Below are 15,010 nucleotides of genomic sequence, written 5' to 3'. Positions count from 1 at the left end.
CAAGCTGCTTGACATAATATAGCCTCAACAATCCTCCCTGCATGCATGCATGCACATACACACATACTACTCAGATTCCTTCCAGTCACCAGATGGTGGAGTAGAGGCAACAAGATTTAATATACTAGCTAATCTGGATTCCTCCTAGCATGTAACAATAGGTTTCATGGACTATCTAGCAATCAGTCTTGTGAACACTATTTTAGAGCTGTACCTTCATAATATAACTGGACCTCGCCACAATTCCCATCATAACCTCAATAAGCATCACTACATAATGGAAGAGATAAGGATTGCAGGAGCTTTGCTCTGGAGATTAAACATGGATTTCACCACTTCAAGCCTACAATAGTAGGCTTGAAGTGGTGAAACCCATGTAATAATAAGCAAAGTGGTGTTGCTGCACTGGATGATAAAAATAACCTATCATCTAATATTGCCTTGCAACACAGAGTTTGTGATGGTTCCAGCAAAGGATGTGGTTGTTGCATTATGACCAGACTCCATTGAAATTCATCCACTTGACTAATAAATATGACCTTAATATCAGTTCCATGTTCCTCATTTTGTGCAATACACACACACATACAGCGGATGTCCAACTGATTGACTAGCCAACCTGTTAACAAAAATAAGTAGAAATTCACAGAATTTTTAAAAATAATTTCAAATTTAATGATAAACCTTTTTTTATTATTATTATTATTTTTTTTTGTATAAAAGACGAATGAAAAAAGAAAGTTACAAAGGCAGAGGAGGGATCAAATCACATCAAAAGGTGGAGAGTCCAGTGTAAATCTGGAAAATTGACAGGTATGCAATCAGCTAATTAACTACTCTCATAATGAAAATTGGCAAGGAAATTTGATACATAAGGAATGAACAACTTCCAGAAACTTTAAATTGCCCCTTAATTTGATTAGAATTAAGTCAGTATAAAAATTTTTTTCACAAACCTGAGTCTTCAAATTTTCACATTCCGCATCACTACTTGATTTATGGGCTGGTTTCCAAGCATTTTCACTTTCATGAAGCTTGACATCTTGATTTAAAGAATTTGAAATAGTTATAACTTTTTTTGGCTTGTCACGTCCCTGTTGACTCTGCCTTCGACCAATTGATCCATGAGGCTGATTTAAGGGAAAAAAAAAAACATAATCAAACTAATAATAGAATACATAGAGGTACCTATAAATGTGCATTATGAATAAACATATACAATAACCTGTTGAAAGCAGACAATATTTATTAGTATTCAATCAGTATCAAAGAACACAAAAGCTCTTATCATGCACGAAAACTAATGTTTGTTATTCTATGTATCTAAAACTTTGTGTTTAGGGATCACTAAAGAAACGAAGGGCTCTTGTTGGCTTTTTCAGTCCTGACGGTTGAACCTCAACAAAAAAGCCATTAGGATTGACAGTACATTACAATACAATTTTGTATACATTATACCCATGCATATAATCTGTAAGATTATTGTAAGAGCATTAGCATTAGTAGAGGCATATGATGCAAGAAAGCAAGCTTATTCAGCATCAGCCAAAAAAAAAAAAAAACAACTACTACTCCCATTTCACCCCTCCGTTCGTTCGAAATACCTGTCCAGCTGAGCCTTAAATTTGTTTAGGCTATCAACTTCAACAACAAGCGATGGGAGTCTATTCCACAAACCAACTGCCCGCTGGCTAAAGGCAAATTTCCGCACATCTATCCGACATCCGTCCTTCCTCAATTTGAATTTATGCCCTCTCAGGTGATTATTCTGAGCAAGAGGAAGAATCCCATCGGCATTGAGCATGCTCAAGCCATTCAAAGCCTTATACACCTCTATCAGATCACCTCGCCGATGCCTAGTCTCCAGGCTCTGTAATTTGCAAAACTTAAGCCTTTTTTGTAAGAGCAACCCTTTGTTTCATTCACTAATCTTGTTGCCTTTCTCTGTACTCGTTCCAGCAGCTCTACATCCTTCTTGAAATGAGGCCTCCAGACCTGTATACAGTACTCAAGGTGTGGCCTGACCAATGCCTTATACAAGGGAATAATCACATCCCTGTCCCTGCTAGAAAAATTCCTGTATATCATTGACAAGACACCATGAGCTAGTCTTGCAGCTCGTCTGCACTGCTCAGAGAACTTCATATCTGCCTGCACAATTACCTCCAGGTCCTTTTCATTCTCTACCACTGTCAGCGTAGTACCACAGAGTTGATACGTTGATCTGGGGTTACTGTTTCCCATATGTAGTACTTTACATTTGTCAATGTTAAACTTCATTTGCCACCTCTCAGCCCATCTGCTCAACCTTTCCAGATCCTGTTGCAGCAGCCTAGTATCAGTAGTGTCCTTAACCCTGCCAACCTTGGTATCGTCTGCAAACTTGGACATTAAGCCTGATACACCATCATCAATATCATTTATAAATACAGAAAACAACAATGGACCCAACACTGAACCCTGAGGACCTCCACTAATAACATTAGTCCACGTTGAGCAGTGTCCATTGATTACCACTCTCTGTCTTCTGCCACTCAACCATCCCTTTATCCATAGCAGCAATTTGCCTCCAATGCCACACTTCTCCAATTTGTGCAGCAGTCTTCCATGCGCAACAGTATCAAAAGCCTTTCTAAGATCCAAATACATAATATCAAAGTTATTCCCTGCATCCAGTTCTTTTGTGACTACATCATAGTATCCAATCAATTGGTCAGACAAGACCTTCCCTTAACAAAACCATGCTGTGTCTGTGCTATAACTGAATTCTTGTCCAGATGATCCTGCAGTGCTTCTTTAACTAGTGCCTCCATTAATTTTCCTGGAACCGAAGTTAAACTAACAGGTCTATAATTACTTGTGTCAGCCCTTGATCCTCCTTTGTGAATTGGGGTTACATTTGCACATCTCCAGTCCATGGGTACCTCCCCTGAGTCCAAAGAAGCTCTCATAATTATGGTTAGGGGTTTGCTTACTTCCTTTGCTGCCTCCTTTAATATAACTGGATAGATCCCATCCACCCCGGGTGCCTTGTTTATGTTTATCCTCAACAATTTCTCCTCTACTTTCCTCTCAGTTATTAGAAAATCATCTAGCTCACTGCCAATGTTTACTTCACCTATGACATTCCCCTTCCTGAATAACTCCTCATGTGTGAATGTAGATGCAAAATACTCGTTTAGATTGTTAGCCACCTGAGCTGGATCCTCAACTGTTGAACCATCAACATCCAGTAGACCAATCTGATTCATCCCTTTCCTTCTTGAGTTTAAATAGGTAAAGAACTCTTTTCTGTTTTTCTTTGCATCCTTTGCCAAGGATTTCTCATAATCTGCCTTTGCCTGCCTAATCTCCTTTGTGACTTGGTTACAGACCAACTTATATCTATCATAGGCTTCCATGTCACCCATTAATTTGTATGTATCCCATGCATTTTTCTTCTCTGCCATATGTCTCATTAGTTCATCTGACAACCATTTAGGCCTGAACCTTGAACAATATTTCTTGGTTGGTATGTAAAGCCTGGTAGCTTCCAAGATTAGTTCCTTGAATGCTTCCCATTTTGAATTTGCTGGTGGTAACATCATCAGTTGGTCCCACTGTATAGAATTTAAATACTGTCTCAGACCATCATAGTCGCCTTTACGAAAGCAAAAACCCTTCCCTTTACCTCTGATGGTAGTTACCTCCTTGAGTAAATCCCACTTCAGCACACTGTGATCACTGCCACCCAGTGGTTCCTTTATCTGCAGATTCCTAATGCATGAAGAATCACTACTGATAATCAGATCAAGAGTATTACTCCCTCTAGTTGCCTCCCGAACATGCTGGTGTAGAAAACAATCATCCAATAAATCCACAAAAGCCTTGCTAGTGTGTGAGTGACCAACCCACAAATTCCAGTCAATATCTGGGAAATGAAAATCCCCCATTATAAGACTCTCTGATTTACTGGCCCATTCTATTTCCCTGTACAGTATCTTATTATACTCATCAGAGTCATTAGGCCTATAGCACACTCCTACTCTCAATTTTGATTTACCTATGCTTATGTCACACCAAACTGACTCGACACTGCCCTGTCCATCAATGTCGACTGGCTTCACTTCCTTGGATTTTATGTGTTTTTTAAATAATAGCATAACCCCTCCTCCCCTCCTGTCCTGTCTATCCTTTCTATATACATTGTACTCCCCAAATTGCAGTTGTGCATTCCTTATATCTGTGTGACACCACGTCTCTGATATCCCAACAATATCTGCCTTTGATGTTTTGAGCAATACCTCAAATTCATCAAATTTATTTACTAAACTCCTAGCATTGGTGTACACGCAAGTATACATGCACCTGTTTCTATTCTTAGCTACCCTAACACAACCCATGTGTTTACTTGTACCGCAATGACTTCCAGCAGTCTCTGAAATATCCTGCATCTTGTTTTTCAGGCTTCTGCTCATTCCAATAATGAATCTCTTTCAGTGCAAGAATCTCTTTCACCTCTGCCAGTGGCTGATGTTAATCCATTAGTCTTTGTCTCCCCCCAAGCTAGCAGTTTTCCGACCCACCTAACACTGCCTCGATAGCATCAGCAAATATTCTTGCATCCTTTCTATTTAAGTGTATCCCATCCCTGTAGAAGCAATCTCTCCTGTTAACAAGTACATTCCAGGCTGAAAAAAGTTCTATCCCTTGAGCCTTGCACAATCTTTCCAGGGCCGAATTGATCGACAAGGCTCTCATCATATATTCCCTCCTATCGTGTCTGGGCAGAATTGCAGACACTTTCAAATTCAACCCTACTTCACGGCTTTTTTTCAACAGTGACCTGTACTTGTTAAGCAATTCCGCTGGTCTCCTACTCTTAATATCATTAGTGCCAACGTGTACAACTATATCACCTTTTGTGCCCTTAAAAGATGATATCTGCTCTACAACGTCATCAACCTTTGCCCCTGGCAGACATACCCTGGTCCTGTTCCACCTATCCTTTTTACAAAGCATGTTCCCCGTTTCCCTGACAATAGAGTCACCAACAACTACTAGTTCCTGTGAGACCAGCGCATTCTGCCTTGGGGGCTGCCTCTGTGTTGCAAGATGACCAAGTGCAAGCTCTGGCGTTGATGTGGGCAGCTGAGAGCTTGATGGGCCCCTCAATTTATTTCCTTCGAGGGCATCCAACCTGTCCTTCAAGGTCTCATATAGGCCCATAACAACGCCGAGTTGTCGCCTAATTTCCTTGCACTCCTTGCATCGTGCACACACAAAGACATCCCCCATGGCAGTATCATGTCCTGTACCCGATTGCTCCACAAACATCAAGCAAACAGTACATCTTAAAAGGCTGTGATTCAGAGGTCAATTGCCCCCCTCAGTTCTCCCGAGTCACAGCACTCCCATTAGCTTGAGCCTTTTGCTTTGCTGCTCTGGTCAGAGTCATGATTTCGATTTAAATGTCAATAAAATTACAATTTAAGAACAAAATTAAAACCTTAAACTTGTATCTTAACACAGTTATAACGCTATATTTATTTTGGAGTATCGAGTGTTACCTACGAGTTCCCTTTATATAACTTCCATATCAAGTATGTATTAATTATTTGTTACGTTTGTACTCTAAGTCGTTATATATATATATATATATATAGTTAAAAGTACAATTTAATTGACAATGAAGTTTAACAAGATTAATAGATCTACTGATTAATTGACAATATTATATTATGCATTATACTATACAAAGCTAATGCTATCGAATTCCGGATATGCTGTATCGCGTTTCAGAGCCGAGTGTTATCTACGAAATTCCTTTATATAACTTCCGTATCAAGTTATGTATTAATTATTTATTTTTACTAATTATTTATGTTCCGTAACCTAAGTGGTTATATGTATAGTTAAAAGTACAATTTAATTGCCAATGAAGTTCGACAAGATTAATAGATTTTACTGATTAATTTTCACGTAACAATGGCGGCTGTTTATGAACGGTAAACACGTGGATTTGATACCCTTTCCAATACTAAGTAATACCTACAAATCTCTATCTAAGTTACTTTAACTTTAAGTACCGTAAATAGGAATATAAAGCTACTCTAGAAATAAGTTAATATGTCAATTTAAACTAATAAAGCAGAAAATAAATCAGAAAAAACTTCTCTGTTCCAAGAGCGGCAGAAAGGCATGTCCGCACAGGAAACTCTCGTCCTCAAACGGTATTGGGACTAATGTCAGCATATGCTCTCCTGAGTTAATCACTGTACATTAGTATTAGCGTTAGTTGAGGCCTATGACACAAGAAAGCAAGCTTATTTCTTTCTTCTTTAAGTCTTCAAAAATGGACTTAGCCCATTCAGTTATTAGAGCTTGGGTCAAAGGAATGTTTTTTTTTTTTTTGGTTCAAAACATCGACCCAGAGTGTCAGCAATTGCTCCATTTTTTCCAAAAGCTTATTTCTGTTGTAACTAACGTATGTAGCACTTACTCTTGCAGCACTTTGAATCAATTGTTTTATTTTATCAGCATTCTCCATAATTGCAGTAACAGTCGATGGAGGCATATTCATCATAGCCCTACACACATTAGGGCGGCTTTCACCAGCTTCCAGAGTAATCTCCATCTTATTTTCCATGCTTTCATTTTCACTAGTATTTATTGAATTTCTTTTACCAGACATGGCATCTCTTTATTCTAATTTAATTAAAAACTTAATAACACGACTGGATATTAAGTTAAAAAAAAAAAAAAAAAAAAAAACTTAATAACAAAAACTGCAGACTGCTATCACGATTGGCAAAAGCTCCGAATCCAATCGATGACGTGAGGAACTTTAATGGACTTTTTTCACTCTATGGCCGAGTTAGTCTGTCTCGGGCATAGACAGCAAGGTTTTCGTCCAGCAAAACAGGCAAATTGACCAAAGAACACTTGCAAATTAACAGACATAAGACACACTGCACGGCAAATGAATTTAATTATTCGGGTGGCCTAAAAATGATAGTTTTTTGGTTTGGTAAAAGCTGCACATTGCTACCACTACTATTAATGATTATTTAACTTATTAATAGCACAATTAGTAATAAATTTCCAACAAGGTATAAACAACATGGCATAAACAACAACCAACTGAATGCTTTACCTCCCGCTTTCACGAGTGGCTGCTTTGGGGACGGGAAGTTTTCTCGTCTCTGATACGGACGCTCTAATTGCTGATTAGCTCAATTGTTCTTGATCACGTGAACAGTGCATGATACATAGTAGAGTACTACGCCCATAAATTTTGTCTGACGATTTTAAACTTTCAATTTATAAAAAAATTGAATAAATAAATAAAAATGGCCTTGTGGTTAGTGACCGGCGCTATTGTTAATCGGCGCAAATCGAGTGCTACTTGTATAGTAAAAGATGGAAAATAAATCAGGAAATAAGTGAAAATGAATAAATCATGTAACTTTTAAAACTATTAATTTATTAATACATACATATTAAGAAATGACTACTTACATGATGCTCAAAATATATTACTAGACTTTTAAGAATTATTTCGTGAAATATTTTTTTTTTTTTTTTTTTTTTTTTTGTTGTACACTGGATTTTACTGCACATCATTCACAAAAATGTTTGCATTAGTTTAAACACTTAAATATATTTTCTGGCACAAATTCTTCACATTGAAGACCTCAAACACAGTTTCAAATGTGTCAAGGTCTCACATTTCATGTTTTGAAGGTTTAATATTGCTCTTATTGCCCCCAATTTCATCCAACTCATCAATCGATATTGTCACTAATTCACTGAATACTCTCAAAAATGCTGGAGATACTCAGATATTCAGCTACTATGACATCATTATCAACTCCTAAAAATTCATCAAGAATGATTTTGCCACTGATTAAACCTCTCGCTTGGAGTTCTTCCCAAGATTGACCAATTTCTTGTAGTAGTTCATCCCCCCTCTTCACTGTTAATTGCTATTTTAGCAAAACCTGATTTTGAAAAAAAAAAAAAAAAAAAAATGTTAATATATAATCGAAACTAACGTTGAAGAAATGGAAAAAAAGTTACAAATGAAAATATAGAAAGTAAATTTAAAAATGCCTTGGTCCATTCGCTGCAGTTTATACGAGATGTTCAGATGAAATAAAACAAGCCTCAAACTTGTAAGTTTTGAAATTACTGAGTGAAGGTGGGCAGGATGGTTATCGACAATCAACACACTTTTTCTGTTTTCTTTTTTCATCTTTCTATCAAAAATCTCACTTGTTATCCAAGATTTTTTGTTGTAGTTGTAGTCCAACTTGAAATATCGGGTTGTTTATTTTTTCCTATTACAAAAGCTTCAGTTTTCCATTACCAGCCATATTTGCATCAATACACTATTTTTACTCCCTAAACATTTAAAAGATAAACCTATTTAATCAACATTGAATATGCCTTTGGGATCAGGGTCTTCCAATTTTTTTTTTCAAAACTGTTTCTTTCCAATGAATACAGTCTTTTTCGATTACAACCCCACTTTCACAAGATATAACTTTTTCAAGTAAGCCATGGTGCTTTTTAAATTTGTGGCTCTGATATTGGCACATTTTGTCTTGAATCAACTTCACCCACTTAAAAAAAACAGCTTCATCTACATCTTTGTACATGTATAATTTTGCATGCTTCTGAATGGGTCCTGTTTCCTCAAACAGTTTGAGAATTGAAACACGGTTTTTCGAATTGGTTGACACACTACTGACAGGTATAACATATTTTAAAGCAATTTCTTTTTTTTTAATGCCCTGAACTACACTATTAAGCACCTCCACTTTTGCCACTACACTCAAGGATTTCCTCTCAGACATTGTAAGGTTATTTGTAGAGTAGCTAAAACAAAACTGATTTAGGCACCACTTGTAAATATCATGTGAACAGAGACTGGTGAAATTCAGTGAAAGTGTGGATGACTCATTTCTGTGAAACAGCAGATTAATTTCTGGGATAAAGCAAAATCACCCTCTCCTAATTCTCTAATAGGGTGCTTACAGTAGAAAACAGGTTGACCTGAGCCAACATCCACGTTTGGAACATGCTTTAATCTTTGCCAATGAACTGCAGACACATAACAGTCGACCAGCATGTCTTCTCAATACAGTAGAGGCGGTTGTATAGGTTTTATGGACACTACTAAATTGTGGAATGTTTTAGCTCTTAATTCAGGCTTTCTACGGCATCAGCTCTATTGACGAAAGGACAGAGGTGCAACCAATGCATATTAGATCTCTCAAAATCAGTTCGTTAAATGTAAATTTTCTTTGTTATAGAGAAACCATTTTCAATGTAATGACCATGTTACTCTGCGTATATTGTCTATAAATTGCACGAGGTTGATTTTCTCTTTTTTTTTACCTGGACGAAAAAACTGAGTTTCCGGGAGAAACAACCATGCCACCCTTTCCCGATGAACTCAGCCACGGTGTTAAAAAGAACCATAAAAATTCCTCCCTTTATCGACGGGATTCGAACTCTGGTCTTTTCCAGCCGGTGTGGGGAGGAAGGCGATTCTATCAACTGTGCTGTGCTACCCATGAGGGCTTCAGTAGTCATATCATCAAAACCTTTCCCCCCTACCGATGTAGCAAGTCTACTATCGCATCGATTCTGTTTTCTGCCCATACATTTTTCCACACGCATTTAACGTTGGCGGTTTTACTTCTTTCGGCAATAAAGCTATGATTCTGATATAGTCCACAATTGAGAAATGTTTCCATGCCCCCATTACTTCAATAGGTTCTGATTGAATGAGTTTTAAAGGCAGATATAATGCCTTGATCTGATGGCTGAATGAAAGAAGTTGTAATAAACAAGTACAACTGTGGCTGTAGGAATATAACTTCAACATTTGGGTGACTTAAATACTTTAGATGGCCTGGTGTGCTATCCAATAGTAATAAAACTTTGAAATCTAGATTTATCCACAAGTTCAACAAAAGTTCAATAGCACAGAACATAACACAGGAATTTCCCAACAAAATAAAATACAGGGATTCCTCAATAAGTTTTTTTTTTGACTAGCGAGTCAACAGCGGAGATTCAAAAAGAGTGCAAATGCTGAAAAATTACATACAACATAATAGCAGGGTTTTCCCTGCACAAAAACTCAAAAATACCCAGTTATGTGAGGTTTTCCGAAATTCTCTAACCGTGTTATATAAATTGCAGCAACCCGTGTAGTGTGAAGTGCAAGGGTTGCTGCAATTTATCAATCATGTTAGAGCGAAACCGTGTCGTAGAAGGAACGTGTTACATGGGGATTGCCCGTACAGTGGATTCCAGTTATTTGGGACAAATCTTAAAGAACAGAACCTAATCGAGAAAATAGCCAAGGTTTTCTTCGCTTAATTGGGACAACATGCCATTTAATCGGGGCAGATTAAATGGCATGTTTTATCTGCCCGGATAGTAAACTCGATCTTATTGAATTTGTGATAATGCCGACACCTGGAATTCCGTGAGATTTTACGTTATGGTGAAATGTGTTTCCCCTTCCATGAAATCTTCAATCATATAAAAAACATAAATAAATTTTCAGAATCTTTTCTTATTTTCCTTCCTATTTATTAAGCTTGGTAACTTGTTACTCTGTTCTCACTTGCATGCATTGTGTTAGTTGCAATTTGTGCGTGCAGTGTACGATACTGATTGCTTATCTTTTTTTACAGTTTAAAATTTTCACCCCCCCCCCCCCCCCAATATCAGTAAACAGAAATATCAACTAGTTAGTACGTACATGTTACAGTACGCATTAATTAAGCGTAAATTTATTTTTATCTAAAAATAAACATAAATATAAATTTATATTCATTTTTATTTCACGTAAGCGTAAATTTATTTTTTGTTGCTAACCTGTGGAAAACATTCTTCCGATTTTCACACATCATTTAATTTCTTAATTGGTAAGGTAATAAAGTGTAAATTTGTGCTTAATATATCTTTACTTTTATATCCTGTGGATAATATTACTCCTATTTTCACTTATGAGAACCGCTGTTTAATAGAATTAAAATTCAATTCACAAATGTGATCACAATGACTGGCGCTTACTACATATTGTATAGTGAACGTACTTTACTATGGCAAGTCACCATAACGTGATTTGATCATACAGAGAATCAATCGTAAAGTGGGGGTCCACTGTATTTTTAACTATTTATGTGAAACCGCATAATTGAAGCAGCCACTTAATTGGGCCAAAATGCACTATCCCGATGTGTCCCAAATAACCGGAATCCACTGTATTTTGAAAATCATTTAGCTTAAAATCGAAATAAAACAACAATAAAGAAACCTCAAAACTAATTTTTACTTGTAAAAAAGTGCACATTTCAGCATATAACCTAAAAAAAAAAAAAATTTAAACACAAAGCATTCAGGCTGTATTCAGCCTGAATTCTCTGGATATTAAATGAGTATTCAAGTAGGCAGACTAGCATACAATATAATTTATTCATTTATTCTATAACATATGTCATACTTACAGGGCGCGAAGTTCCTGTACGGTTTGCAAATGTGGGCATAAAAGAATCCGCGTAATTGCGAGTCTGAAGCGGAGTAATAGACATCCTATTCATTTCTGGAACTCTATGCGGAACAGGCTAAACATGATAGTAAAATAATACTATTAATGAAAAATAGATGGCAAAATAAATCCGACACTTAATGCAACTAATTTCCAGTAATCAAAAATTTCAATGTAACAATTATTATATAATAATATCTGTGTATTAATTTTTATCCTATTATTGAGAGAGAGAGATAATTAGAAGAAAATAATGAAAAATAACATTTGGCAATTTATTTAGTTATTTTCATTTATCCCAGCAGGAATAAACATAAATAACCCAGGCTGTTACTAATACTGAACTTTCTTTTGCTTTATTAACTACTAATTTAGTTTGTTCTTAGAGAATTTTCCATTTCACAATCCCGCTTCAAAAATGTTGACATCATCAACTTTGCTCATAAATCAATTTTGAGGAGTAAAAAAAAAAAAAAAAAAAAAAAAAGAAACATCGACAGCAATAACACATTAATCTAGAAACAAGATTATATATAATTATATATGTTATAATTATATAACAAACATTAACCCACCTAATGTAAGATGGTTTTGGTGCTGTTATTTAACTGAATTTTAATGAAGGAACAATTAAGTCCATATGAAAATATTTCAAAAAAAAATATTCCTTCAATAAAATTCAGTTAAATAACAGCACCAAAACCATCTTACATTAGATGGGTGGGAGGCACTTTCTTTTGCCCTCAAAATTTTCTTACTGCTTCAAGATTAGAAATCGCAAAAAGATAGCAGAATAATAACAAAAAATAAAATAACATAAAATAAATTTTCTTACTCAGGTATATGCAGGTGTAATCCCATTGCTATTAATGAAGAGTCTGAAGTACAATGGAGGAGTAGTCAATTTTAATAAGTTGTCCATTTCTCAGATAATATTAATAGTCTAAATGTTCAAAGGAAACTTGAAGATTCTTATGGTTAGAGCTAGTATCATTTCAATTTAAAGCATGTTCATATAAAACAAAAATGTGGCTTTGCATTGGAAATGCTCTTATCTGTTCTATTTTTTAATTTTCGCTACATCAGGACCACCGCTATTCGAGTCCGCTGCATTGGCGGTTCGATCTGGGGTTCGGGTGGCGGACTGATCTTTTGATCGACTCACCTTTGCGGAGATTTGTCTAGCGATCGAAATGCAGCGATTCCCTGACCATTATTGGTTTATTTTTGTTTTATTTTATTGTAGTGGTTTATATCTCTGTTAGTGATATTTCACATAAATTTGGACCTGGTGCCCGCCAGAGGGGATACCATTAAATTTCTATTTAATTGGCTTTCGAAATTTAATCAATTATTCTAACATTTAGATGTTCTAAATTATATTAGAGAGTTTCTGCTGCAATATTTTAACTCTTGTTACCCCTCTCTTCCCTCCCTGTTGGTTTATCGTTATGTTTAATTTTGGTTATTTTTGCTCTTGTCTTGCCATGCTGCTGGCATTATTTTCATTTTTAATTCCTGTGGTACTATATATATATATATATATATAATATGATAAATTTATGATAAAAAGTTATGATAAATTAAGAAAAATTATAGGCTGAATTACCAAGCTTATAAGTTGTATTAATATATGATAGAAAAATTATGGCCTGAATTAGGAAGCCAATAAAGAGAGGGGGAACTGTAAAGGAAAATTAGTACATCTAATTTTCTGTACATCTGAAAATTAGATGTACTAATTTTCCTTTACAGTTCCCCTACTTTATATTGGCTTGGTAATTCAGCCCATAATTTTTCTATCATAACCTCTAGGATTTTAACATTATTTCACCTTTCACTTTACTCAATAAATGAGAGTAAAAAAAAAAAAAAAAAAAAAAAAAGAATTCTTTCATAAATCTATTACACTTCTTTTTCTACTTTCCTCACCCTGCTAGTTGCTGGCACTTTGTATAACTATCACATCCATTTATGCATATTTAATTCAATATATTAATACAACTTATATTTACTCTTGCATCCTTTAATGCTGCTTTGCACTTTTAGGTGCATCTTTTTCATATTGAATACCCATTTATATATATATATATATAAATTAGTAGTCATTAAGGTAATGTGCTAACGTTACTGGAATGGTAACGCTGGCTATGGAGAACAAAGGGCAAACGGAACTGTGATCGCAATCACGGTGAACAAAGCCGAGAGCTAAGATAATGGGAAGTAATAATGATTAATAAGAAATAATAAGCATAACTTAGTGCTGTTCGACTTGTGAAGGTGCTGAAATCACAGGACGAACAGCACTAAGTTATGCTTATTATTTCTTATTAATCATTATTACTTCCCATTATCTTAGCTCCCGGCTTTGTTCACTGTGATTGCGATCACAGTTCCGTTCGCCCTTTGTTCCCTAACCAGCGTTACCACTCCAGTAACTATCACATCCATTTATGCATATTTAATTGAATATATTAATACAACTTATATTTACTCTTGCATCCTTTAATGCTGCTTTGCACTTTTAGGTGCATCTTTTTCATATTGAATACCCATTTATATATATATATATATATATATATATAAATTAGTAATTGTGAAGGGTAATGTGCTAAATCTCCATAACCAGTGTTACTGGAATGGTAACGCTGGTTATGGAGAACAAAGGGAGAACGGTACCACTCCAGTAACGTTAGCACATTACCCTTCGCGACTACTAACTTATATAGATATTATGGTCGTTGAGTACTTTCTGCTTATAGCAGTGTCCCAGGTCAATAATCCATTATTTTTATTTTTATTTCTATTATTAATAATATTTTAAACTGTTGCTACCTTTAAAACATATATATATATATAAATTGAAACTAACGTTGAACCTAAAGTTCAAGAAATGGAAAAAAAAGTTAAATGAAAATATATAAAGTAAATTTAAACTTAACAGAACTGATTAATGTTATTGAATAAACGATTAAACATTAGATCACACTGAGATATAAGGAAATAAAGAATACAGAAAATTTATATATATATATTAAAAAATCAGAAAACAGGCGACTTAATACTGCATGGAAGCATATGTGTGACATAAGGTACAGCAGGACCTCGTTATAACATGGTTTGCTTTACACTGATTCACTATAACGCTGTTCTTATATTATAACCTGTATCTGACTATAATGCCATCACAAATCACTATAATGCTCTTTTAAAGATTACATTTTTGGCATATATAAAAAAATTGTTTCATTTGATGGAGCTGATAGCTGGAAAATAAATAGCAAAACAGCATTAAAATGTTTCCCACGCCGACTTCAGAAATTTTCCCACACTCAGTGAAATTTTCTCGCACACTAATTTAATTGCAGTACAGTGATTTATGTAGTTCCGTGATCAACATTTTAAAAATTGATCAAGTATATTGCTTGTAATATTTGTGTTATATGCATTAATCCA

General features: G+C 35.3%; 1 protein-coding gene across 5 annotated transcripts in view; it reads right to left on the bottom strand.

The window, feature by feature from the left end:
* Positions 1 to 15,010, bottom strand: part of LOC150085178 (eukaryotic translation initiation factor 4 gamma 3-like) — a 791,506-nt gene that overhangs the window by 212,026 nt on the left and 564,470 nt on the right. For all 5 annotated transcript variants that reach the window (XM_090373913.1, XM_090373915.1, XM_090373911.1 and 2 more), the window contains 2 exons: positions 11,514 to 11,630; positions 957 to 1,130 (listed from right to left, as the gene is read on the bottom strand). In XM_090373913.1, the coding sequence (XP_090230039.1) occupies positions 957 to 1,130; positions 11,514 to 11,630 (291 nt within the window). The remainder of the gene's footprint in view (positions 1 to 956; positions 1,131 to 11,513; positions 11,631 to 15,010) is intronic.

This window comes from Mastigoproctus giganteus, chromosome 5 (assembly GCF_048544385.1).
Source record: "Mastigoproctus giganteus isolate SK-2022 chromosome 5, ASM4854438v1, whole genome shotgun sequence".
NCBI classification, from domain to species: Eukaryota; Metazoa; Arthropoda; class Arachnida; order Uropygi; family Thelyphonidae; genus Mastigoproctus; species Mastigoproctus giganteus.
Note: the sequence above shows the minus strand (reverse complement) of the source record. Positions and strands in the feature narration are given on the sequence as shown.